The sequence below is a fragment of the Canis lupus genome, chromosome 4 (genome assembly GCF_048164855.1).
Source record: "Canis lupus baileyi chromosome 4, mCanLup2.hap1, whole genome shotgun sequence".
Lineage (NCBI taxonomy): Eukaryota > Metazoa > Chordata > Mammalia > Carnivora > Canidae > Canis > Canis lupus.
The window spans coordinates 21,903,087-21,930,615 of NC_132841.1; the positions used below are offsets into that span (position 1 = coordinate 21,903,087).

The following is a 27,529-nucleotide window of genomic DNA, read 5'->3' on the forward strand; positions in this document are numbered from 1 at the left end:
ATTGTAATCATATGCCCTTTACCTGTTCAGGAACTCCATCAAAGAGCATGGAACTCAGAACATGGCATTCTCCTAGCCACAGGGATTGGTTCAGGAATGGACACCTGATCTAAATAAGTTTCCTGCTTCCTTCTGAGAAGCTACTTTGTTCTCTTAGGCCAAAGGTCACGGGAAGAGATAGTCCTTCTCGGGGCGCCTGGGTGGCTTAGTCTGTTAAGCATCTGCCTTCAGCTCAGGTCATGATCCTGGGTCCTGGGATCTGGCTCTCTGCTCAGCAGGGAGTCGGCTTCTCCCTCTCTCTGCTCCTCCCCCTGCTTCTGCTCCCTCTCCCTCTCTCTCTCAAATAAATAAAATCTTTTAAAAAGAGAGAGAGGTTCGTTCTCTTTCTCTCTCAATGTAAATAAGAAAGCAGGTAGCTCTGATTGCTGATGGCTGCATTCTGCACCACGAGGGAAGCCAGGCTGAGGACCAAGTTCACACCGTAGATGGCAGAGCAGAGGAATGGAGACAGTGTAGTGTGGTCCTTGGGAACATTGCTGAGCTTCTGAATCAACCAATCACCTGCACTTAACTATTTTGTGAACCTTCCATTTAAGCCAGTTACTGGCAACTAAAAGTATCCTGGAATGATAGCCCATCCTCCCCCATCCTAGCAGTTACGGGATAATACCAAATTGATCTCTCAAACATCTTGCTGTCTCTTCCCCATTCCTACTGCCTTAGCCAATCCCAGGATCTCTAACCAAGATCCCTCTTCCTACCTCACTGGTCTCCAGCTCCATCTCCCTCCACGTCACTGTCTACCCACTGCCAGGAGAAGCTTTAACAGATGAAGATCCGAGTGCTTCACTTCCCTGCCTCAAACCCTCCTCTCTATCTGGCTGGCTCTAATTCCATCTTTAAGACTTACTTCAAGCCTCTTACAGGAATTCAGCTCCTCAGGCTGTCCCAGCTCTTCTTTGGCCAACCATGGTTGTTCCCTTGTGAAAAGTAGTATGCCGGCCACATAACACTTTTTGTCTTTTCTCTCTCTGCCTACTGGGCTGTGAGAGGTCCGTGTTCCCAGAGTCAACAGACACTAGGTTTGTTGAGAAGGAAACATGCCAGAATTTAAGTTTTATCTAAACTTGTCACATAGGCCTAAAAGGAGGGAGCTAACCAAGTAAGAGACTTGCTGAAGTGTCAAGAACACTTGATTGCAACCCACAGAGCCTGAAGCTTCCTTTCGATTTCCCCCACTGACAAGATGTGGGGGCCTCAGGGAAATTCCTGGGCCCCTATGCAACTCAGTTTCCCATCTGTAAAATGGGAATCCTGCCTCTCTGTCGGTGGTAACATAGCCTGCTGTCTGCCTTTTTGGGGAGGATGGCTACTTGCCTGGAAACTTTTCATTCACAGTAAAGATGCAAAAGAGGGAAAGCTACACATGCAATGAATGTAGAAAGTAAACACTCAACGCTTTCGTAATGAGTTTATTTTCCATGATTTATAGCAGAGGTAACAGGATCATTTTCCAAAGACATGGACTAGAGGAGAAGGAAGGGGTGATTTTGATCATGAGAAGTGGCTTCAGAGGACCTCCAGACAGCACTGTGAATGAACAAATTACATTATGTAAAATACCCTTCCTTGGGGGTGGTCAAAACATGGAAATGTAGGTTGCTCTGCTACTAAAACAGCTTGACTTTGGCTGTTCTAACCTCTCCGTGGAGAGGAAGACAGAGCAGGGCGGGGAGTGATTACTCCTCAAACAGAGAGTGATTTAACACCACCACTGGCTATGTGACAGATAAACTAATTTACCCAAATCACTAAGCTTGGGTTTTTCCATCCACATTAATTTGGTTGCTTGCACATGACAACAGCAGAATTTGTTGGTGACAGGGATTCAAAGGTCTGGGCATTGCAGCTCAGCAAGAGAACACAAACAACTCAAGGCAAGATACTACAATCACTTGGGCAGCTTTCGCCCCATCATGGACTGCAAGGCACAGGAGTCACAAGGGTGATTTCTTTCAGCCCGTGAAGGCTTGATGTGGTGCTGGATCAAACTAAATTTTCACCTTCTAATTAAACTGCTGGTATTCCTTCCATCTCAAATTTTTGGAAGCCACTGAATGTGATGGAAATGTGGTCTTCCGGCCAACACAGCAGTCTGGAGCCTGTGGCTGGCTGGTTTTATTTTTGGATTACAGGGGACCTCCATCAAGCCTCTTTGTTTTATTCTGAACCTCACTTTCCCAAATATAGGAAGGAGAATCCACAGCGGCTTGGGGAATTGCAAAACCTGTGCTTTCTGGTCAGTTGGATCAAGACATGAGTCCTAGCTTCACCACCATCTAGTTATGTGACCTTCAGGAAGTTATTTAACTTCTCCAAGACTTGGGTTTTCCATCTGTAATATGGGGATAGTAATAAATACTTGCTTATTTCATTATATCATCCATTCAGCAGACATCTACTGAGTGCCTCCTATGTACCAGGCAATGCCCTAGATCTGAGTCTACAAAGGTGAGTGAAGCAGACATAGCTCCTGTCCTCATGGAGCTTATGGTCTGTTGGGAGAAATATATAATAGGCAAAAGCACTTACTCTTGTCCCTGGCTTTTAACAGGTACTCATGTTTTCAGATGACCAGAAATGTAGTTCTTGAAATTCAGTGCCATTCAATATGCATTAATTCCTTTTTCACAGATCCCTTCCTATCTCAGGGGCTTTACAAATGATAATCTCTATCTCGCTTGTTCTTTTCTCAGCAATTCACATGACTTCTCTCTTGCTTTATTCATAGCTCTACTCAAACGTCACCTCCCCAGAGGCCATTCCTAATTACCTATTCAAATAACCTATTCTTGATGGGTTTAAAAATCACCTATTAGGGCAGCCCCAGTGGCCCAGTTTAGCGTCGACTTCAGCCCAGGGTGTGATCCTGGGGACCCAGGATCAAGTTCCATGTCGGGCTCCCTGCATGGAGCCTGCTTCTCCCTCTGCCTGTGTCTCTGCCTCTCTCTCTCTCTCTCTCTCTCTCTCTGTGTCTCTCATGAATAAATAAATAAAATCTTAAAAAAAAAATCACCTATTACTGGGAGTGCCTGGGTTGCTCAGTTGGTTGAGTGTCCGACTCACTCGGACCTGATTTTGGCTCAGGTCATGATCTCAGGATTGTGAGATGGAGCCCCACGTTGAACCTCACATTGGGCTCCACACTGAGCATGGAGCCTACTTTAGTTTTTCTCTCTCTCCCTCTCCCCTGCCCCCAGCCCCCCCAAGAATATCTATTAGTGAAAATTTTCTCGTAGATTTAGGGTAAATTTTTGTACTAAAGTCTGCAGTATAATCACATTTCTAAAAGATAGGCAGAGGGATCCCTGGGTGGCGCAGCGGTTTGGCGCCTGCCTTTGGCCCAGGGCGCGATTCTGGAGACCCAGGATCGAATCCCACATCGGGCTCCCAGTGCATGGAGCCTGCTTCTCCCTCTGCCTGTGTCTCTGCCTCTCTCTCTCTCTCTCTGTGACTATCATAAATAAATAAAAATTAAAAAAAAATAAAAAAAAATAAAATAAATAAAAGATAGGCAGATTTGGAAACATTTTACAGTAAAAGATTTAAGAATGACCAATAAGAAAAAAAAATTAAAAAAAGAAAAAAGAATAACCAATAAGCCTAAGAAGAGATGCCTAGCATCACTAGTCATCAGGGATAGTTTTTCAAGACTGGTACTACTAAGCATTGGCAAGAAAAACTGGAACACTTGTACTCTGCTGATGGAAGTGCAAAATGGTGCGGCAACTTTGGACAATACTTTGGTGGTTTCTTACATGGTTAAACTATACACTCACCATACAACCCAGCAAACCCACACCTACACATTTACCTAAGAGAACTGAAAACATATATATACTGTAAGGACTTGTATATGAATTTGTTTATAGCAGCATTATTCATAATTCATACTTGAATAACAACTCAAATGTCTATCAGCTGAAGAACGAGAAATAAAATGTGATATAGCCACACAATGGACTACTAGTCAGCAATAAAAAGGAACAAAGGCTACAACACAGATCAATCTCAAGAACATCATGCTAAATGAAAGAAACCAGATTCCAAAAGCAACACACTGTATGGTTCCATGTATATGACATTTTGAAACCAGATGGATGGTTATCTGAGGCCAGGAGTGAGGGACACGGTTGACTGCAGTATGGCACAAGGGAATTTTGGGGGGATGCTGGAACTATCTTGGGTGTGGTGGTGCTTACACAACTGTACACAACAGCTAAAACTTATGAAAGTGTACAATTCAGATAGGCAAACTTTTTTTGTTTGTGAATTATGCCTTAATAAAACTGCTACGAAGTTTTAAAACACATTGCTATATATCTCTACCAAATGACTTTATGCTTATCTCTTGTGATGGGATTTAGGTGCTTTTTACTTTCCTCTCTTCGCTTATCTAAATGCTATAAAATTTCCACAATGATTATGGGGTATTTGCGTCAAGAGAGAAAAAACCAACAATAAAATGCCATAAACATAAATAATCGTGTTATTCCACAAGGAATCTATTGTCGATTCAACATTGTTTTCTTGTAATGAAGCCTATTTGGGTTACCTCCTCCTCATCTATCTTTCCTCAGTGGCACTTTTCAGGGGTGAGCTGAGGAAACAGATGCAAAAAGGTACAGAGCTTAATAGCAATGCTTTGTCCACCCAGCTCTGGGTTTGGCTCTCACCTGGATTTCTGGATGAATACACAGTAGACTAATGATAGGGGGCTCTCGTCCTACTTTGCCAGCTCTCCGCCCTCCATTCCAACCCAAATCAACTCATGCATCTTCCAGGCCCCAAGAGAAAGTTCTTAGCATAGGACTGGGCAGATTGTGGTTTGTGGGGTCCAGGCCAGGAGCCTGCCTCCGGCTCCCATTGGTCTATTGAGTGCTGCATGGTCTTGGTGAAGTCAAGAGGCCATTCATCAGTGGAGACCCATGCTTAGATGACCACTCATGCTGCACGTGGCAAGATGGGACACAGAGTCCCTCCAAGAGTCTTCGGGGCTGGAGGTACTCTGTGTCAACAGGTCTCTGGCACTTTTCACCCATCATACATCCAATTCGTCTTCAGGCTTTCTGCCTGTGGAAGGGTAGTCACCTTAGGAGACCCAACTGGCCCGTAGATGAAGGATGGTACATCAGGAGAAGCATTGTTCCCTCTATGTGCCTCGGGATAGCTGGACAAGACTCCTGACAGGGTCCAGGTATCGGGACACAGGATTCCAGTGAGGACATTGAACCTGTAGCTATAAAAATAGTGTCATAAGACTTTATCCCATGGAGGAAACAATCAATTTTGTAGCCACTCTAGTGAAGAAATAAAGCCCATGAGATGCTCAGAACAGCGGGGTGGGCACAGAGAAGTGAGACGAATCACAGCTTTCCTTGACCTCTGCTTCGTCACCCATCGATGCTGAGCTGGGAGAGATCCTGAGTTTCCAACCTGGGGTCTCTGTCCCCAAGCTCACACAGGCATTATTTTCAGGAACTACTTCCAATATCTTAAAATTCCACACATGATTCACAATAATTAACTTGAGGATGCAACCCAAATGCCCACCAATGGATGAATGGATAAACAAAATGTGGCATACACATACACTATAATGTTATTTGGCCTTAAATAAAAGGAAATTCAGACATACACTACAATACAGATGAACTGTTAAGACATTCTGGTCAGTGAAATAAGCCAGACCCAGAATACAAACACAATTTGATTCCACGTGTGTGAGGGACCTAGAGTAGTCAAATTCATTGACACAGAAAGAAGAATGGTGGTTACCAGGAGCAGGGAGAAAAGAGGAGTTAGTGTTCAATGGGTATAGTGTTACAGTTTGGGATGTTAAAAAAAGTTATGGAAATCTACAGTGGTGATAGTTACATATCAGCGTGAAAACACTTAGGGCCACTGAACTGTACGCGTAGAAATGTTAATAATAGTAAGTTTTATGTTGTGTATATTTTACAACATGTACAAAAAACAAATATTCTGCACATACCCACAAGGCCTCACCCCCTCATGAAAGCATAAAGTCATGCCTGTTACCATTCAGATCAAATCTGTGAATGGGCAGGCACAACCTTTGATTGATTTTCAAAAAAGAAAAGCAACAGCAAAATATATGAACTATGACCAAGTGCAGTTTTTTGGCAGGCCCAATCTTTCAAAGCATGGCATCTTTCGGAGGAAATATAACAAAGGGGCCTTGGTGGAGAGGTTGGCTGGGGTGAGCACTCTGCTCTCCCCTCACTATAAAGGCTGTGATTTTGTGGTTGCAGAGGCCATGCTAAAGGAGAAACACACCCCGGAGGAGAAACCACAAGGTGTCTCTGGACAGATCCCACCCAGCCACAGGGACAAGCATTTGGGTTTGAGATGGCCCTTTCTCTGGCCAATTTTTAGAGCCTGGAGACAGAGTTCTTCGCAATAAGCAGCCAGGAACTCTGTGCCCTATGTGACACTCAACACAGAGCACCAGAAATGGGGCCCATATGTGTATCAGCTAATGAGGAGCAGGATAGCATATCCTCTCCTGAGACGCCCCCCTTCATGACCCCCAGATACCAGGACCAGTGTGGGGTCACGATGGGTCTCGAGGGCCTGCTCAGCGCATGGGTTATGGATATTTGTGCACAGAACAGCTCAGTCTGGACATCACAAGAGTAGACACAGTCCCGCTTCCCAGACTGACAGCTTGAAGGGATCCTAGCTCCACGAGTGTTCTGGTTCACTGTCAGGCAGAAAACCTTTGTAGGAACTTCAATTCTCCTCCCCATTATGCTCCAGCCACTTCCCTGAGAGGCAGACTGCATCTGGAAAATATAACAAAGGGGCCTTGGGAAGAAACCTCAGAAGACAAATTCTAATCCAAACCCTGCCACTCTGTGGCTGGTGACCTTGGCCCCTTGCGGCCTTGCTCACATGGATCCAATGAGACAGTGTTTGAGGACATGCTCTCGGAGATCGTACTGTACAACTGCTCTGGAAGTTTCCTCTGCTCCTATGTCCGGTACTTAGAGTGGAGTAAAACAGGGTTAAGTTGTTGTCCATTACAGAAGCCATCAAGCCTCGGAGCTGCGTTCTCTGGCCTGACCCCTGGAAATAGTTATTTGCTATGCACTACAGTCCTAGCAACATTGTGTTTTCTGTAGAGATGAGGGGGAAATGTCCAGTGAGCTGCAGATTATCGGGGCCTTGCGGGGATCACACTGAGGCAATGCCATTTCCTCCCATCTCATGGAGAGAAGCCTCATTTCTTTGAGGTGATGCAGGTACACTGGGAGACAGCCAGAGAAAACAAAGGACCTCTGGTTGCCACCCCTTTTCAGAGGACTGGAGTTACCAGTGTACCAAGGAAGGCCCCGAGGGCACCTGGACTTTGACAAGCCTACCCACTTCTGAGCCCTGAGGCAACAGGGAAGCGAGGCCTTGGGAAGGCTTTGTACTTGCAGCTCCAGTGGGCAGATGTGTTTCCAAAAGCTGAAAGGTACTGTGCTTTCCCTCCTGCCCTTGGGTAAACACTGTGGCCTTACAGCTGCCTGTCGCATTGTCAATTCTTGCCCGGGGCCTGAGTGATGGCAGTGGGCCCTATGAGGAGAGGAGGGAGGACCCTCCTCTTTTCTTGGGGCTCCGGCCCAAAGGGCAAGACCCAGAGTGTCTGCAACTGACAATCCTGCAGCTGCTCAGACACGATGTCCCATGTAGTACTCTGGGAAGAAGAGAACGAACGGCCCAGAACCCCTCTCGGAACAAGCAAAAGACAACCCCACAGGGAGTCGGCAGGAGACAACACCGTGTTCTCCCAGGAAAGGGCGAAGCAGAGGCGCTTCAGTAATACGTGAGGGACTCCAGCACATGGACACAAAGCATCCAACGGACAGGACAACTTTGCTTTTTCTCCTTCCCAGCAGCGCCATTAGGATTTACCCATTTCACTGTGCTCCACCTTAGGGCTGTTCTGGGGACAGCTGGAGAGGTCCACGCAGGCACTGAGTCAGGCTCCTGGGAGGTGTCCAGCTGAGAGCCCAGGCTAGTCCCCTCGTCTCCGGTCCTCAGTTTCTCCTCTGTAGGAGGAGGGACAAGAGAACCTACTCCCGCAGCGTGGCGAGGATTCCGGGAGCCGGCGCGTGTGCACAGTCGGCCACAAGGAAGGGTTTGGTGGAAAGTGGCTTCCTTCCGCGCCGGGACGGGGAAGGTCGCAGAAGGGCAGATGCCCCCAGCGGCTGCCACCGCCTATCCCGTCCAGGCTGCCGCGTCCCGCCGGGGCCCCGGGGTCCAGGCCCGTCCCGGTACCGCTCAGATATCCCACGCGGGGATGGTGACGGGCAGGTGGCCGCAGCCAGGGCCCTCCCCGGCCGAGCCGTGGTGGGCCACCCGGCCACCGCGCAGCGGGAGGCGGCCCGGCCGGGGCGCCCCGCTGCTCTGGCCCGAGTCGCTGGGCGGCACCTCCAGGGAGGGCGGGGCGCGCAGGAGCCCCCCGGGCCGCTCCGAGTAGGCCTCCCTGGGGCGCGCCCCCTGCGGCGGGCACGGGCAGAGCTGCGCGCGGAAGGCGGCCTGGAAGCCGCGGCGGAAGTTCTCGTTGAAGTAGCCGTAGATGACGGGGTTGGCGCTGCTGTTGCAGAAGGCCAGCCAGTGCGCCAACGGGAAGGCGTAGACGGTGACCAGGTGCAGCTGCGGCTCGCTGAGCTGGCCGTAGTCGGTGAGCAGCAGCAGCGCCCAGAGCGGCAGCCAGGACAGCGTGAAGACCAGCGCCACCACGACCAGCATGTGCACCACCCGGGCGCGGCGCCGGGCCCCCCGGGCCCCCCGGCCCCCCTCGGGCGCCGCCTCCCCGCCCGGCCGCGCGGGCCCCGACGCCTTGCACAGCTTGCGGGCGATGCGCGCGTACATGAGCACGATGAGCGCCAGCGGCGCCAGGTAGATGTGCGAGAAGAGCACGGTGGTGTAGACCCTGCGCATGCCCTTCTCGGGCCAGGCCTCCCAGCACGAGTAGAGCGGGTAGGAGCGGTTGCGGGCGTCCACCATGAAGTGGTGCTCCTGGCGCGTGACGGTCAGCGTGACGGCCGAGGGGCACATGATGAGCAGGGCCAGCGCCCAGATGACCGCGATGGTGACCAGCGCCTTGCGCAGCGTCAGCTTCTCGCGGAAAGGGTGCACGATGCAGCGGAACCTGCGGCCGGGGAGGAAAGAGAAGTGGGCTCGGGACGGGTCCCAGGGGTCCCAGGGGTCCCAGGGGTCCCTGTCCCCCACCCCCACCGCCCCGGGGGTGGCGGGGGCTGGCAAAGTGCAGGCACTCCACCCGCAGCATCATCAAGGGCAGCTTCCAAGAGCAGCTGGGGGGTGGGGGCGGTTTGGGCTCGTTTGCAAGCAAACTGGTTCACACCTGCGAGGGAGTCCGCAACTCCATTGGCTGCAGAGCCAAGGAACAAAGGCAGAACCAGGAAGGAGGAAGGAACTGCAGGCAGCGTGGGAAACAATCCTGTGCACTTTGGGGACGGAGGGGAGGGGGGTAAATTGATTAGCTGGCAGCTAGCAAAGTGATCAGTCTGCACATTCTGTCCTTTGAGTAGGCTGATTAGGTAGGTGTATCAAAGAATATTTTTAGCTGTTTAAGGATTCTTCAGAAAACCCTGGGGGTTCAGGTGTGGAGTCTACATGACAAACTGTCCCTATGTCATCTTGGCCAGCGTCCTTGCCTGCCTCCCATGCTCTCTCGGGAAGAGTGCCCTGGGGAACCCTTAGTGCAAGAGCTCACTGAGGGGGAGGAAGGGAGAATGACCTACTGCATGAATTTGGGTCAGTTTTGTTGTTTGCAAAGCTTCCTTGTCCCCTGGCTCCATTCTATTAGCCAACTCATGCTTATCAGAGAATCTGATGGAATCTGAGGCTGAAAGAGACCACAGGTAGCTTGAGGTAGGGTAGAGATGAGGAGTTAGTAAGGCCTGGGCTGCCAGGGAACAGCAAGTAGGGAGTAGGAGAAATGGGAGGGCAGTGAAGGAGCAAGGCCATGCTCTGTGCACCCCACCCTGAAACTGGCTTTCCTTGCTCAGACTCATGGGTGGCAGGATTCCTACGGCTCAGGAAATAAGGACTGCTGTCAGGCTCTCACAGGACCCAGGAATCCCTAGTAAACCTCCACGGGAGCTGCTTTCAGGCCTCCCAGAAGAAGGTGTGGTGTTCTCTGTAGGTCCCCCAAGTGTAGAGGGCAGCCAGCCCCACAGCCCTTCCCTTTATAGCTCATGATTCAGCCCCAGCCTCCTGGTCAGCCTAACAGTGGAGACGGTGGCTCTTTCTAGTGCTGGGCCCCCGTTGGCCAGGGATAACTCTACCAGGAACCCTCTCACCTTTCCACAGCAATGGCCACCAGTGTGAACACGGAAGCCGACACAGACATGCCCTGCACCAAGCCGCTCATCTTGCATGTGGCGTTGTCAAAGGGCCACCCTGCAATGAGAGTCCACCACAGAGTGAGTGCCTTATCCACAAAGAGCCAGAGATCATGGGCTATTTAGTCCAGTCCCCTCTGTGACTCGGATCTATCCTCCGCGTCCTGCTAGGTGGTCATCCTGCCTCTGCTTACACACTTCCAGAAATGATGAACTGACCTGTGTATACCACCGTGGTCATAGTTCTCACGGTTAGAGAGACAGTCTTTGTATTGACCAATGATTTCTCTCCAGGAGCTTTGTATCTGTCCAGGCCTGCCTGGCTTTCTGCCCCCATAGCCCTCCTTCAAGTTCTAGGCCAGCAGTTCTCCACCCTGGTCACTCACTAGAATCACCTGAGGGCTTTGAAAAGAGCCAGTGCCCAGACCCATGCCAGGCCAATTACAATCAGCATCTCTGAGGGTGGGACCAGACATCAGTACTTTTCAGATCTACCCAGGGGATCTGAGTGGCAGCCAAAGTTGAGAACCACTAGGACGGAGCAAACCTGACTCCCAGGTCGGGGAGACATACGCAGATTTAGCTTTGCTTCCTGGGCTGCTCTACCTGGAGACCTGGGCCCCACTTGGCCTCTGGACTGGAAGCCAGATCCACACCTTGGTTCCTTGAGGCCATGTGTTGGTAACTGCCCTGTGTCTCTGCCCTTCTAGGCCTGGGGGTCCCACCTGTTCCTGTCTCTCGTGCCTGGCCACAGGAGCCCTCTCCCAAGGCTGGGCCCACCTTCAGTGGCAGCCACCCCCAGTTCACTTTCTGCCTGCACAATTACTGAGTGTCGGTCACTGTCTTGTTCCATCCTCCCAACAACCCTAGTGTAATATCCGTTTCATGGAAGAGAAGACTGAGGCGAGATGAGTTGGTTTCGTCTCTTTGCCCCCAAATCACTATGGGTTAGTGTGAGAGTTTGGTGTGGGTGCTGGGGAAACTGGAAACCTTTTCAATCTTGAACCACGTGAATGCGTTATTCAAACAATTGTTAAAATTTAGGCAGGTGAAAAGGGCTGGAGACACCACCTTAACCAACTAGTGACTTCACCATATCATTATTAACTGGTGCATGTGTATGTGCGTGCCTATAGGTGTGTGCACACATGCATATGTGTGAGTGTAGGTGTGCTGGGAAGGAGAGGATGAGCATTTTATGTTCAACAGCCCTGATGGAACCTGAGATCCAGCTGTGAGTGAAGGTCCCACCAGGCAGAGCCAGTGCAGCTCAGGGACAGGTGACTGCCCTGGCTCTACTTCCCAGGGCCTGAAACCTATAGAAACACAGACTGTGACTCCCCTGCCCCAAGTCAGGTAAGTCATTTCCAGTGGAGCTGTCCAGGCTCTGGAGCCAAGTTCCTGGGCACTTTGAGCTCAGAACCTGCAAGCTCAGACCTCCAGACATCTCCACGGTTCTGGAAGCCAGTCCAACTAGAGTCTCGGGGGTCCGTGGAAACTTATTCTGAAACAAGAAAATCACCTGGGAGGGAGTAGACGAGAGTGTGATCCTTCTGATGTTTGCGGGATGAAAAGGCAGGAATTTAGAGGTCAGGTGGTCTAGTTCTGCTTGAATCCCTTCTACCAAGTCACTGTTAAATGGCTGGCCAGTCCCTACTTTAGACACTCGTGAAGGGAGGTCACTACCCGTAGGATAGAATCTCTTTGGTTGGAGAACAACTCAAATAAGTGGATCATTAGGTCCGTATTCAGGGGAAACCTATGGGTTCTAGCTCTTCCCAGGGGAGCTACTCAGAAGAGTAAGACTTAATGGTGTAATGGTTAGAAATATGGGTGTAGGGACGCCTGGGTGGCTCAGCGGTTGGGTGCCTGCCTTCGGCTCGGGTCGTGATCCTGGGATCCAGGATCGGGTCCCGCACTGGGCTCTCTGCGAGGAGCCTGCTTCTCCCTCTACCTGTGTCTCTGCCTCTCTCAGTCTGTGTCTCTCATGAATAAATAAATAAATCTTTAAACAAAAAACAAACAAAAGAAATATGGGTATGAAGACATGGGACTTGACACTTAGCCGTGTAACTACAGACCTGTGTCTTGTCACTCTGAGCACCAGTATCCCAATCCCAAAAATCAGGACAATAATAACAATGCATTGGATTGTTGTGAGCATTAGTGAAGTTAATGCAAGAAGAGTAAGTCATACTATTCCTGGAACCAAGAGAAGAATTGTAGTTCATTGTATCTATTATTTCTAACCCAATCCCTCAGCCACAAGAATGGAGAGTTTGAGACAATGACATCTTGGCCAAGAGACCAGGCCAGCAATGCTTTTGGGGGCAGAGGGGACTCCCACTGCCTCCATGGCCTACACTCACCAGTGATGAGGTTGTCCACGAGAGTAGTGGGCATGCAGAAGATGCCCACCAGCAGGTCACTGACAGCCAGGTTGAGAATGAACATGTTGGTGACGGTGCGCATGTGCCGGTTCTTGAGCACAATGAAGCAGACCAGGGCATTGCCCACCATGCAGAGGAGGAAGATGAGCACATAGGCCACAATGAACAGGGCTGCCACTGGTGAGGAGTGCTGGTAGTAGGAGGAGAAGGTGAGGTTTACTGTAGGCGTGGCCTTGGTATGACTCCCATTCTGGCTTGGGGGCCAGCTGCTGTTAGGAGGCTGGGAGGGCTCCCCTAGAAGCAAAGGAGCATACAGGTCAGGATCTTAGGCAAGGAAGAGATGATCAATCTTGCCACTGGTGAGGCCCTTCAGTGCTCCAAATCCTGACCATGCCCTAGCACCTCGATCGTGTGCTTGACTCTGATTGTGACTAGATGCACGTTCAACCCACTGCACCCAAACCCTGATCTCATACCTTCATCTCATCTCGTCCACAACTCATTTCCCAATGTTGGCTATTCTCCATTCACATACAGCCCACCCCCCTGCCCCATCTGGGCTCCACCCTTCTTAGTTAGCCCTACTGTCTGCCCCAGAGGCTGACCTCCAAGGACTACCACAGCCAGGTTCCCTCACTCTCTGGCTTCTGACCAGGTTCAGCCAACGGAAAGCACTGAAGGAAACTGAACGACTGGAGAAGCCAGACCCCAGGGTATTTCTCTTCCCACTCCCTCCCTGCCTGACTCTCTTCTCCTGTGGGGCTGTCCATATGGACACAGCTCCTGTTAGGTGATGCTCTTCCAGGACTCTAGCTCTTTTGGGGCCAGACTGATACTGTTTTCTCTCCTTGCACCCACAGCTTCCTGTGATCGCCACCAGTCCCAGTGCTTGTTCATCCCTTGCTGGTTCTCTTACCCTCCCCCTTATAAAGTCCCTCTATTAAACTCTCAGGTAAATGCTTTCTGGGTGCACCACTTGTTTTTTCCTGGGGCTCTGCCTCTTGTACCCTCAAAATCTTGTTGTCCCTCTTCCTCTCCTCCAGAGGAGGGAAAGGCAAGAAGGCAACACAGAAAGGGACAATGGAAGAGGACTCTGAATGAGGGTAAGGAGCAAAGGCCCACATTAAATTTACCAAAAGTCCATCCAAAGCCAAGCCAAGGCTACCATGCATCCTTCACTCTCTCCCATCATGGTACCAGCTGCTTCATTTGCACAGCATTTAACAAAAGCACTTGTTATGTATATGCACTTGCATATGCATTATTTTTTTTTATTTATAAGGAGATTTTTATTTATTTATTTGAGAGAGAGAGAGAAAGCATGATCAGGAGAGGGAGAAGCAGGCTCCTGCTGAGCAGGGAGCTTGACACAAACTCAGTCCCAGGGCCCTGGAATCGTGACCGGAGCTGAAGGCAGATGCTTAACCAACTGAGCCACCCAGGTGCCCTGCATATGCATTATTTTATCTCATCCTCCCAATCACCCCCTGATGTAAACATGTTAGGTATTAGCCCCTTTTGAAATGGGAGAACTGAGATCAGAGGTGTTCTGTGACATTCCCCAGGTGGCTCAGGAGTATGTAGCAGAGGTGGTCCTGCTCTGTGCATCTCTGAATCAGTTCCAGGCTTCAGCGTGTGCTTCCCCAGCCACCTTTGGGAAGGAGCAGCTCTGTGTCCAACCACAGCTCCTCTGGGAAGCCATTAGTTGTGGTGACTCATGATGTTGTCTCATAAACTCTCCTCCTGTCTTCCGCTGGGACTAAGTGTGGTCTGTTCCAGGGGATGAAGAGTCTTTGGGGAATTTTCTGTCACATCCAGAGCTCAGCCACTAGCCTGGAGACCCACCGGAGGCTTGGGATCTGGAGGCTAGTGATGCTCTAGGGCCAATGAGCTGGCATGACCAGGACTGGAGGGCCCAGCAGGGGCAGCAGGTGCACTCGGGCTGGGTGGAGGTGGAGATCTGGCAAGCTTCAGGTGCATAGTGAGAGGAGGAGGTGCTAACCCCCTATTTAGGTGCTCTTGGGTGTCCAGTTGCACCCAAATATCTTTATTTTACTCTGGAAGACGTCAAACATGCATAAGAGAGAACATTATAGTGAACATATACAAGAGTATATCGCTGGGACACTGGGTGGCTCCGGAGTTGAGTGTCCGCCTTCAGCTCAGAGGGTGATCCTGGAGTTCCAGGATCGAGTCCCACATCGGGCTCCCTGCATGGAGCCTGCTTCTCCCTCTGCCTCTTTCTTTCTGTGTCTCTCATGAATAAATAAATAAAATCTTAAAAAAAATTTTTTAAAGAGTATATCGCTTAACGAACTATTCCAAGAGAGGAATATAAAGACCTCCTGTGCATACATCCTCCACCTTCAACAATAATCAACTTGGGGGCAGCCGGGTGGCACAGCGGTTTAGTGCCGCCTGCAGCCTGGGGCATGGTCCTGGAGACCCGGGATCGAGCCCCGCGTCGGGCTCCCTGCATGGAGCCTGCTTCTCCCTCTGCCTGTGTCTCTGCCTCTCTCTCTCCTCTCTGTGTTTCTCATGAATAAATAAATAAAACCTTAAAAAAAAAAAACAAAAAACAATGATCGATTTAAGGCTAATCTGGTTTCACCCATACCCACCTCTCTTTGGAACAGCACATTGCTTTCTTTTATCCGCAAACACTCCAGTTTGTATTGCTAAAAGATAGAACTAAAAAAAACAAAAACAAACAAACAAACAAAACAACAACAACAACAAAAAAACCCTCACGTAACCACAGGATCAGAATTCTACCTAACAAAATTGACAATTCTAATATGATCACTGCCCCAGCATCCAACATTCAAATTCCTTGATCACTAGATAATTTTTAAAAGTTTGTTTGTTTGTTTATAGTAATCTCTTCACCTAGGCTCAAACTCACGACCCTGAAATCAAGAGTTGCATGCTCTTCCCAAGGACCTGATGCCATTAGCTGTTCACCAATGTTTTGAGCAGCAGCCCCTAAGGATTATTGCCTAGACCCCTCATTGTCTTTCAAACACAATCCAAACTCTGTCCTCAGAGGCATCCAAAACGCTCTGTGCTCTGACCCCGTCGCCATCTCTGGCCTCACCCCCTGCCACATTCCTGTTTGCCTGTTCGGCCCTGACCACCTTGCCCTGGCTCCTACACGCTCCATCTCTGTCCAACTACAAGGATTTTACCCCTTCCTATTGCTCCTGTCTCCTCCTCCCCTTATCCCTCAGCTTAGACTAGGCTGTCTTCTCAGAGAAAAGCCTGACCTGGTTGCTCTATTTCAAGTAGTTGCCCTCCTATTTATTAGCTCTCACAGCATTTTCTTTAGTTTCCTCCATCTGTCCATGTATTATTTGTTTTTGGGTTGATTGGCTTTTTACTTCCCCACCCTTGAAAGTCAGGTCCTGGAGAGCAGTTGGCACCTGCATCCCCAGCATCTCATCAGTCCCTGCCCATGGTCAATGGTTCAGTAAATGGTTGTTGGATAGGTACAGATTTGCTTGAAAAGAAAAAGGAAGGAAAGGTGGATTCTGACATCGGGAGACAGGGGGATGTTGCTGGTGTTGGAAGGCTTTCACGGGCTCTTCTGGAAGGAACCCCATCCCATGTCTGTCGGGAGCCTCCCCGGGCAGCTCACCCTTCCTGAGCCCCAGATCAGCTCTGAATCAGTCCCCATGACATAAGAAATCTGTGGGTGTGCATGGGTAGAGGAAATTGCCGCAACCTGCCAGGCCAGACTCCAGTCTGTCTTTCCTTGCCCTTCGCTCAGCCTCGGAGAAGTGCTTAGTGAGCTCCTATTCTGTAGTCCTTGCCCGGGGAGTGCCCCTGCCCATCTCCAGACCCTCGGCTACGCTGGGCAACTCTCTTCACCCTCACTGCAGCTTCCAGCATTGCTGAATGATCCTTTCTCAGGGAGGATTCCTGGCAACTCCCCTGGGTAGGGGTGAAATGAGTTGGGAGTGGGCAGGCCTCCCACCCCAGCTGGGCCATGCTAGTAGCCAGAGGCCTCATTAACACCCTGGACTCGCCCTTCCTGCGATCTGCCCAGTGCCCTCGTGGATACATTAAAGTCTGTGAAAATCTTATCCGCTGAATCCAGTTAAGTCATTCCCTTACTTGGGGAGCTTCCTGGAGGTCTCAGGATATAATAACGGTTGCCTCCAAGGCATTCTGATGATCTCAGAGAGCAAGTCCAGGGCCAGAGAGAAGATGAAGGTATCCTGGTTCTCACTGTGATCCTGGCCAGCGGCATCAGCATCACAGACTTGTCAGAAATGCACATTCTCAGGCTTCACCTCTGACCGAGGGAGCCTGAAGCCCAACTGTCTTAACACATCCTCCAGGTGATTCAGATGCAACACGAGTTTGAGAACCACAGATTTAGGGACATCTGGGTGGCTCAGCAGTTGGGGGTCTGCCTTTGGCCCAGGGTGTGACCCTGGCATCTGGGATCAAGTCCCACATCAGGTTCCTTGCGGGGAGCCTGTTTCTCCCTCCGCCTGTGTCTCTGCCTCTCCCTCTCTTTGTGTCTCTCATGAATAAATAAATAAAATATTTTTTTTAAAAAGAGAACCACAGGTTTAAAGGACTTGGCCCAAAGGCCCTGGAAACAGTGGACACACACAGACTGGGAGGCCCCAGCCCTCCTTCCTGGCACTTCAGGTGTCCCCTCAACATTCACAAATTGAAACCTAATCCCCAATATGATGGTATTGGAGCTGGGGCCTCGCGAGATTAGATTCCCATGGCGAGCTGTCATGAATGGAAACAGTGCCTTTCTGAAGGAGACCTCATCCCTTCCACAGTGGAGGACACAGCAGAAAGAGGGCTGTGTGCAAAGCGGGAAGCGATGCCTCAGCAGGCATCATCATCTGCACCTGGATCTTAGCCTTCCCAGCCTCCAGGACCGTGACAAATAGGTTTCTGTTGTTTCTAAGCGCCCCCCTCCCCATGGTGTTTTGTTACAGCAGCCCCAAGACTGGAAGACCGCCTGGCCTCTGTAGGAACTCAGCATTCTCATCTTGAAAGTGGAAACACTTGATTCCTGGCTGTGACCTAGCATAACTCACACCACCTCTCTGGAATCCAGGGTTCTCACTGGTAAGATGGGGATAGGGAGGTGCAATGAGGGCCATTGGGTGGAGGCGTGGAGGGGTGGAGGGATGGAGGGGTGGAGGGACCTTGGCACAGTGCTGGGCACACAGCGCTCCATGCATGTAGCTCAGTACCAGCCAGACTGGCAGTGTTAACTACACAACGGGGACGCCTGGGTGGCTCAGCGGTTGAGCGTCTATCTTTGGCCCAGGGCATGATCCTGGTCAGGGATTGAGTCCCGCATGGGGCTCCCTGCAGGAGCCTGCTTCTCCCCTTGCCTGTGTCTCTGCCTCTCTCTCTGTGTCTCTCATGAATAGGTAAATAAAATAAAATAAAAAGAAATAGATTAAAAAAAAAAAAAAACTACACAACGGATGTGAGGGTGAGACCTTCGTGATGCTCTTGGTCTGGGCCTCCCCGCAAAGCCTGAAAGCTGTGAGAGAAAGAAAACACCACCAGAACCACCCCCCAGAGCACAGAATCAGGCTGGGTATTTGTTTCTGGAGTTTCCAGCAACTCCCACGAATGCAGTCGTCGTTACTGCCACCTGCTGGTCGGTCCTGGCAACACGGGGAGCTTGGCGCCCCGCCCCCCCAAAAGACCTGGGGTTCACCATTCACCAGCCACTTCCTGACAGCCTCCAGGGTCAATGTGACCTGCTGGAGAGGCACTGGGGACCTGCTGAAGAATACAACACTAAAAGCACAAATAAACACATAAGACAAAAGGTTAAATTTGTTTGTGATCCAAGAAATGCCGTTTTCAAAAACTTTTCCATCTGTTAGATTGGCAGAGAAGAAAAGTGCTCAGCGATGGCCATGGTGTGGCTCTGCTCTGGGGGGAGGGGAGGGTGGGCACATCCATCCAGCACCCTGACAAGGGACCTGCTCCAGGATCCAGCCGCTCCACTTCTAGGGACCTATCCTAGGGGATAAGATCTATGGTGCGGGAGGAAATACCGACTGTGAGCTGTAATAGTTACAAAACAGTATATATATAAATCTGCATTCTGTATAAAAGGGTGTGCGTGTGTGTGAACAAATGACAAAAAATAGTATTTATCCACAGGGATGTTTCAAGTGATTTTCATCTTTCTGTTCACTAACTTGCATTTTGACCTTTCTAATCAGAAGGAAGCTCCGATAAATGTGATTTTAAACCGACTACATCAGTGGTTCTGAACTCTGACTCAAATCAAAATCACCTGGCTTTTAAGGATACAGCACTCCCTCAAATGAATAGAAATCTCTGGGGGTGGAGTCCAGGGACTGGTATTTTTCTCAAAAGCTTCCCTGGTGATTTCCAAGTGCAGCAGATTTGAGAACCGCTGAATTTCATAATTCCTGTTTTCAAGCTGCTTGTGGGCAGTGAGTGTTTCACATTGTGAGAGTCACCAAACTCTTTGAGCTTCTGATGCATTTGAATTCATTTCACAGATGCTTTCCTAGAGCTTTGTCTTAGTATGTCAAGAAATGACCCCGTCCAGATGGAACTCACAGTCTTTGAAAGCTTTGGATCCTCTCTCAAAAAGTGCACTTGATAACTCACACACTTTCAAGGGAATGGTGGACAGCTGAGCTTGTGGCTCACCCTACACCCATTACCTCTGCTGGCCTTCGGGAGTAAGCCCTCTTTGTGTGTGTAACTAGAGGGACTGTCAATCAGGAGTCTACACTACCCTGTGGCCAAAGGATAGCCAATCAGACCTCTTCTGTGTTGGATTTGACTCTAGGTCTCGATAACACAGCTTTTCTTTCCCTTAGATGACTTGCCCATACTCTTCCAATACATTCCCATTGGTGGTTAAATTAGCCAGAAAATGTTTCTGTTGCTTGTAGCCTATTGTCTTGACTAATACAAAGGGATCAAAGTTGATCATCCTTGGGCCTCTTTTGAATCTGTGGAGTCCAGGTTCAAAACCCCAGGGTCTCGGGGCACCTGGGTGGTTCAGTGGGTCAAGTATTTGTCTTCGGCTCAGTTCATGATCCCACAGTTCTGGAATCGAGCCCCACATTCGGCTCCTTGCTCAGCGGGGAGTCTGCTTCTCCCTTTCCCTCGGCCTGCTTGTCCTCTCTCTCTCTCTCTGTCAAATAAATAAATAAAATCTTTAAGATTTTACTTATTTATTCATGAGAGACACAGAAAGAGAGGCAGAGACACAGGCAGAGGGAGGTGAAGCAGGCTTCATCCAAGGAGCCTGATATGGGGCTCAATCCTGGGAATCTGGGATCAGGCCCTGAGCCAAAGGCAGACACTCAACCACTGAGCCACCCAGGCATCCCAAATAAATAAAATCTTAAAAGAAACACCATAAAACAAAAAAACAAAACACCAGGGACAGCTGGAAAAGGGTAGGGATAGAGCAAGATTCCTGCTCCCCAGGTTAGATATCAGCCCTCTCTGTGCTTCCTCTAACAGGCCATGTGATCTTCCGTGGAGTCTTTGCTGGTGCATACAGGAAAGGATACTGATTTAGGAGTCAGCTAACATGCCTTTGAGAGTTGGCCCAGTGGTGGTCACTCCAAAACTTTCATATAGAAGGGGCTGGTAGGGAATAGTCTGGTTTGAAGGCAAAGCTTAGCTTAGGAACTTGTCTTAAAGCTGCTTCTGCACTGTTTTTATAGGGAGGTATATTTAGTTTGGGGTCGTTTGAGGACTGCTGATGGGGGAGCTTCATCCTGCATGCCCCCCCTTGGTATTACTCTGTGAACTGGGGAGGTCCACTTCACCTCCTTGCGTTCTCTTTGGCTTTCAAAGGTAAATGGCCTGGGCTTCTCGCACCTCCCCACCTCATGGGGTTGTTACCAGGCTCAGGAAGATACCAGAGTAAATTATAGAGGGCCTCTTAGACCTAAGGGCTGTCTCCGTATTAGCTATCTGCCAGGCAGCTGCAGGGAACCGGGGGGCTCCAGTGAGGTTCCAGTTCACTAGGATTTGTCCTCAAGGAAACCAGGCTGGCAAGCCCTGTGTTAGGCCACACAGATGAGTGAAATGTGGGTGTATGGGGGTGTCATTGCTGAGGAGGGAGGCTTCCCGAGACTGCGACCTCCCTTCTCTCCTCCTGGCAGCTGAGCTAAAGCCCACCACATTCCAGGCACCCACCACTGCAACACAGATCCTGCAAGCCTGGCCCTTTGTTTGTGAGGAGGAGTGTGGGCCTCCCAAGAATCTTTTGAGTCCACAGAGGCCAAGGCCAAGGGCTGATGAGCTCCCAAGGCAGCCAACAGGAGCCAAACTAGCCTCTTTCTGCACTTCCCGTTTTACTCTGAACTCTTTTCATTTCTCCTCACTTCCTCCTGGAGCTCTACAGTTTTCTGTTTTACTCATCAAAACCTGGACTCAGGAAAGAATGTTCTTTTTTTTTTTTTTTTAAGATTTTATTTATTTATTCATGAGAGACACAGAGAGAGAGAAAGAGAGAGAAGCCAACACACAGGCAGAAGGAGAAGCAGGCTCCATGCGGGGAGCCCAATGCGGGACTCGATCCGGGGACTCGATCCGGGGACTCGATCTGGGGACTCGATCTGGGGACTCAATCCCGGGACTCCAGGATCACACCATGGGCCGAAGGCAGGCACTAAACCACTGAGCCACCCAGGGATCCCCAGGAAAGAAGGTTCTAATGCAAACTGTTTACCTCTCAGTAGAAACTGAAGTTAACTGAGCTGCTCTTTTTTTTTTTTTTTTTTTAACTGAGCTGCTCTTTACTGGCATCTTAGGCCTATACTCTCAGCACATTCAGAGGAATTCCAGACCTTAGAAAAATAAGAGAGGGAAAGACTTTCCTCTGTCCTGCTCTAGGTCAGGCCAAGCAGATGTCCAGGAGAATCCTTTCTGGGTTCTATGATTGCTTCCTCAGGGTCTACCTGTAGCACTGGTCACATTCCGTTTCCTACTTCAACTATGTATATAGATATTTTTTCTTCCATTAAGCTGGAAATGCCCTTGGGGCAGAAGCTATGCCTCTTTCATCTCAGAATGATCTCCACTATCTGGCACAGGCATAGGACACGCAGACAATTAATAAATTGTGGCAGTTAATATAGGTCTTGAAGGCTATGAATTTTCCTCTAATCACTGCTTTAGCTGTATCCCATGAGCTCTGATATACTGTTTACATTATTGTTGAAATACTTTTTATACAGGGATGCCTGGGTGGCTCTGTTGGTTGAGGGTCTGACTTTGGCTCAGGTCATGATCTCAGGGCCCTGGGACCGAGTCTCACAAAGGACTCCCCGCTCAGTGGGAGGTCTGCTTGTCCCTCTCCCTCTGCTCCTCACCCTGCTCATGCTCCCTTGCCCTCTCAAATAAATAAATGAAATCTTGAAAAAATAAAAATACCTATTATACAGCATCAAGCTATCTCTGACAAGGAAAGGAGAATTATTGATTTCACAGATAGGCAATCAAAGCTCAAAAGCAGGGATGCCTGGGTGGCTCAGCAGTTGAGCATCTGCCTTTGGCTCAGGGCATGATCCCGGTCTGGGGATTGAGTCCCACATTGGGCTCCCTGCAAGGAGCCTGTTTCTCCCTCTGTCCATATCTCTGCCTCTCTCTGTGTGTCTCTCATGAATAAATAAATGAAATCTTAAAAAAGCAGAGACCTACTCTTAAACACAGGAGGCACTTGGCTCCAGGATTCAGAGTCCATCAAGTAAGCCAAGGGACCTAATCTGAGTTTAAGCCCTAGCTCTGGTTTTGCTACCTCCAATCAGTTTCTCTTTGCTCTTGGTATCATCAGACCATCTATTAAGATCTCTAGTGTCCCTTTGCAGCAAATGGGGATCTCTTGATTTGAGGGGTCCCTGCCTTTCCAAGGCTCTAGCTGCAAAGCTGACACCATGAATACTGCATGGGTCATCTGAAACCTCTCCTGAGGAAGCAGGGACATGACGGCCAGAGACAGAGCCAAGCTCCCCTGGGCTCAACTGAGAAGTAATGGGCATGAACACCTAACTCCTTTGGGATCCATTCTTCCCCACCCCATACTCCCAAGCAGGCATCGTGGCCTGGAGCCTCAGCATCCCTGTCCCAAGCTACTTATGCACTGTCTCTCTCCATTCCTAGCATGATCTTTTAGGAAAGATTTTGATGGATTTGTTCACACAGATGAGGAAATGACTCATAACAGCTTGAGGTGTGGTGTCTCTTTTTGGTGTTTGCATTTCAAAGGGAGTCAAACCTTAAATCAGGATTTAAAAAAAAAAAAAAAAAAAAAGCTCCAGTGGTGTAATTTCAGTTATTAAAGAGAGAGTAGCAAAAGGTTTTTGAGAAGGCAGGACTGAATTTAATTCTTTTATATTTGTATCTTCGGTAGATCTTATAGAAATGAGCTGTGTGGCCAGTTCCACTCTCTGTGCCTCAGTGTCCTCATTTCAAAAACCAGGGTTGAGCACCTGCTTACCCAAGCCTCTCCCGGCTCTAATAACCTGGCGCCTTTGCAAAGGAATGGCCACCCAATGATTGGAGCAGAAATACTTAATGGAATTATTGCCTCAACTTGCTGCTAGAAGCAGGACAGACTGCCAACGAGCCAGATCATGGCTCCAGAGAGGACCGGATATGCATCTACCTGGCCTGTGCTTCCCCAGCAGCAGCTGAGACCCCTCCCATTCCCCACTCTTCAGAAGACGGGAAGGTGCACATGGTCCTCAGGTCACAGCTGGACCGCTGGACTCCATGGAGGCTGCAGCCTTAAGTGTGGCCAGAATCTGGGTTGTTTGTACAGAAGCCAGCAGACCTGATTTAGTTCAAGCCAGGGCGAGGAGCACCTCCCAATTTTATCATCTGTTAAAGGGGGGTGGGGGGTGATCCTGTCTCCCTGCGCGCTTCCCAGACTGCCTGAGCAGCTCCAAGGCGGCGAAGGGCTTTGCAAAGAACACAGAGCACAATGCCTCCGGCAGCATTTCCAGAGGCTTGGAAAAGCAGAACCCACCTGGACCTGCGAGACACTTCTGTGGCCTGCACTGGAGGGAGCCCAGCTGGCGTTCTGCTCTCTCTCAGGCCGCTTCCCCGCAGTACCCCCATCTCCAGCTGGTGCGAGCATACATCGTCCTCTGGGCCTCCCTGGGCCACAGAGCTCCCGGGCCTGGCAGCAGCTGTGGGGGAGGCCAGGGGCTCCGAGGGAGTCACCAGGCTGGGGTGGGACTGGAAGTGGGGGTGGGGAGTAGATGTGCTCTGCAGCCCAGTGCACCACAACCAAGGCTGGTGGGAAGTCAGACGGAGGTTACTGGCTGGACGGGGGTTACTGGACTGCAGTGTCCATCTGCAGGTGCCGGGAGAAGGCTTTTGACCCTCAGCGAGCTCTCCGGGCCCTATTTTTGGTCCACACCCCCCTCGGGACCCTGCCAAACCCGGCCCCCCCGACCCTCGTCCGAGCTGGACAATGAGATCTGGTGAGGAGACAGCTTCTAGGTCAGTTTGGAGAGCTAGAGAGTTCTTCCTGACAGTTGAGTTGAACCATCTTAGTGTAACCTGCCCCTTGGAGCCACATAGACAGGAGTGAGCCCCTGTCCCCAGGGTCATTCCCCTTCCGCCACCTTTGTCCCACCAGAACCACCAGGGGCTCTTCGGTGAAAGGAGTTGGAGGCCCATCTCATCATCGTCAGTTCCCTTTCATCCGCCCAGTAACTGGCCTCAGGAATCCAAGCCAGAGCTCTGTCATTGTCACCACGTGCAATTGACTGGACCTTTGGACCGAAATTCAGGACTCTGCATCCCACTTACATTTACCTTTCCTTTCCTTAGCTTTGATCTGAAGGTTGAGGTAGCCTCAAGTCTTGAATCTGTTGCCATGTGGGTGCTGTGGCTCTTATCCAGAGATTTGATAAGCACACCTTTTATTTTCCCTCTAAATTACTTAATGTCAGGACAAGGTCAGAGCCCAAAGGGACCTCTGGGCTGCCTTTCCCAAAACCCCTTCCCACATTTCCCCATGAGTTTCCGGGGCTTCCACGAAAGATCTTTGCTGTGTCCTGTTGAAATCCTATAATCTGTCTTTGTCCCTCTCAGAAACCCAGTCTGAAAGAGGGAATTTGGTGGCTTTGGTCTGATTCGGTCTTAGTGAATGAACACGGGGATACTGGCTCTTCAGGAGCACCATGTTATTCTCTTTCTTTTTGGGAAAAAAAAGTTTGTTTTTATAAAAAAGGATGTGCTCCTGATAAAACAGTTCCAGGCACTACTGAAGAAGAGGATGGCCATCACTGAACTCTTGCACACACAAGGGTCACCCACAGCCAGTGTGTTTGTGACACCTTTTGCCACATCCCCTTGGTCTGAGGATCCCAGTCGTGGTGGACTATTCCTTGTGCTTCCTGCACCCCACCAAGCCTGCACTCGGGTCTTTCTGCTCTGCTTTCTTTGAAGCTAAGTATGGGAAGCTTCTAGGAGTGCAGGGAGGGCAACCCTCAGCCAGCACAGGAGGCAGCTCCCCTTCTCGAGTGAAGCAAATTCTGGGTGCTTTCTGCACGCTTCACAGAGGGTCCAGAGAGGGACAGAGCCCTCAGGTGCCTACAGCTAAGCCCCATTCATTCCTGCACCTGTTTTTCTCCCTCTCTCATCTCACTCTCTTCACTTCTGCTTTCAGGCATCAGATTCCCTGGACCCGAGCCCTTGTCTTAGGGTATGCTTTCAGGAGCCAGGGAATCCAAAGGAAGAGGTCTCTTGGCATGCATTTTACATACATATCCAATAATAAGCCTATATAATTTTGCATAAAGGGGATCATACTACTACTGTGTTCTAAAACCTGCTTGTAAAAAATTACTCACAGCAGGCAGGGAACATATATCCCTGCCTGTAAATAAAATCCTAAACGCAGTTCTTACTGTCTACACAGTATGCTTGCAGATGCGTTTCATCATTAAATTTACTTTAATTATGGGCATCTCGATGGTTTCCGGTTTTGCATTGAGCTGAAAATGCTCATGCATATCTCTTTGCGAGTGTACAGGTTGGCATCCTTTGAAAAAATTCCGAGGTGTTCAATTGCTTTATTGTCTCTTAAGTATTCATTATGTGTTTGATAATTTATAGAGGCCAATATTGATCTTAGAGTCTTTTTTCTTTTTTAATCTATCTTTACTTCCTTTTTTGGAGATCAGGACATTTGCCCATCTTTAGTTTTCTGGTTTTCCTTCATTCTTTGTAATTTCCTTTAAGGCAATGATTACATCAGCAAGCCTCCACGTCCCTGGGATGTCATTTGTCTGGCCTTTGGTGCCTTCTTCCCATCACCTATCTTGGGTTTCAATTTCCAACTTACGCTCTTTATTCCATCATTTGAGTAAAATTGCCTGGGCCCTGCTCTGCTACCCTCCCTTGTGAGCTAAGCTTACACCGCATACCGCAAGCCCTGAGCAGATTCCTTCGTGTTATCCTTACTCAGACTTTGAAAGCTCTTTGCTCTGTCTTTGTTCATATCCCCTCGCTCTGTTCACTCGGGCTTTGGTGTTTTGCTAACACTCTTTTTACAGATCGATCTTGCCAGTCCTTCACATTCGTTTTGGGTTATGCGATCTTCATCGCATCTTTGTATGTGTGCAGTTTTCAAACCCTACAAGTGCAGCCACACAAGGGGTTCTGTGACACTCTCTTTTCTTTCTTGCCAGCAGTGTTCGCAATTACCTCCTTGGAATTTCAGGGTTTTATCATCTCCCGAAGCACCCTCTCTTACTGGTGTGGATTTGTTCAACACATTTTGTCTTACTTTACCCTCCTGGCCACCCGGTGAAGCCAACTAAATGTAAATTTCTGCATTCAACAGATAGGTAACTAGTGGCACAGGGGAGCTTAGCCACCCCTCCCCCCCCAAAGACACCCAGCAAGCCAGCGGACCACCCCTCAGTCTTCCAGTTTCTTAGCCTAAATTTGGTTTCCTTTGCTCTCGTTGGCTGAGACCGACCGGGGTTTGGACCCCCACGTGGTAAGGCTGAAGCAAGCAGCTTTATGCCTGGGTCTTATACCTTAGAGTCCTGGAGGTCGGGTCCATAAATGCACCTTTCCTCCAGGGAGAAAAATTTGCTCTGCATGGAAGAAATCTTGTCTAGAATTTCATCTCCCCCAGTGCTCCCACTCTTAGCAGGCAAAGTCGAGGGTGACAATTCCACTGAGGCCAACAGCCAAGCTCACCTGGTTTCAGATGATGCCCTGCCCGGGCAGGAGCAGCCTGCGACCGCACAGGACCCGGGGGCACCAGGTCTTCTCCCCGGCTCCCCGGCTCTGCGTCTCTGTCTCTGGCACACACACGTACACCCCACACAGTACAGAGCCCTCTAGGTCTTTCGGCCTCCCCCAGGGTCTCTCTGTCCCTGGCACGCGCACACACACATTGTCACACCGCAGCCCCTTTGCTCTCCCCTCGGCTCACCGCTGGGGAGTCCGTGCCCGACCCGCTCCCACTCCCAGCCCCCGCAGCCCCAGCCCCGGGGCTCACTCACCCTCCATGCTGCCCGCTCGGCCGGCGGGGGGCACAGCGGACCCCTCCGCCCTGGCAGGGGAGTGGGGCGGGGGCGCTCGGGCGCCGGGCTGGCCTGCCCGCCCCCTACCTCTGCATTCCGGGGATCGAGTCCCGGGCCGGGGCCGGGCGGAGGCGGGGCGGGG

At 50.1% G+C, this 27,529-nt stretch overlaps 1 protein-coding gene across 8 annotated transcripts; it reads right to left on the minus strand.

Annotated features, from left to right (window-relative positions):
• Positions 1-1,454: 1,454 nt before the first annotated feature.
• On the minus strand, positions 1,455-27,529 carry NPFFR1 (neuropeptide FF receptor 1). Of its 8 annotated transcripts, none has more exons than XM_072823439.1 (8): positions 27,367-27,519; positions 12,812-13,126; positions 10,401-10,500; positions 9,440-9,542; positions 8,945-9,226; positions 6,749-6,869; positions 4,737-5,299; positions 1,455-1,590 (listed from the first exon to the last, which is right to left on the minus strand). In XM_072823439.1, the coding sequence occupies exons 1-7, from the start codon at positions 27,371-27,373 to the stop codon at positions 5,148-5,150; spliced, it is 1,080 nt and encodes a 359-aa protein (XP_072679540.1). In that variant the 5' UTR covers positions 27,374-27,519; the 3' UTR covers positions 1,455-1,590; positions 4,737-5,147. The 8 variants fall into 8 exon arrangements, with proteins under 8 accessions (XP_072679540.1, XP_072679538.1, XP_072679539.1 ...); XM_072823437.1 differs by having other exon boundaries at positions 6,622-6,869; XM_072823438.1 differs by lacking the exon at positions 27,367-27,519 and adding an exon at positions 15,454-15,552 and having other exon boundaries at positions 6,622-6,869.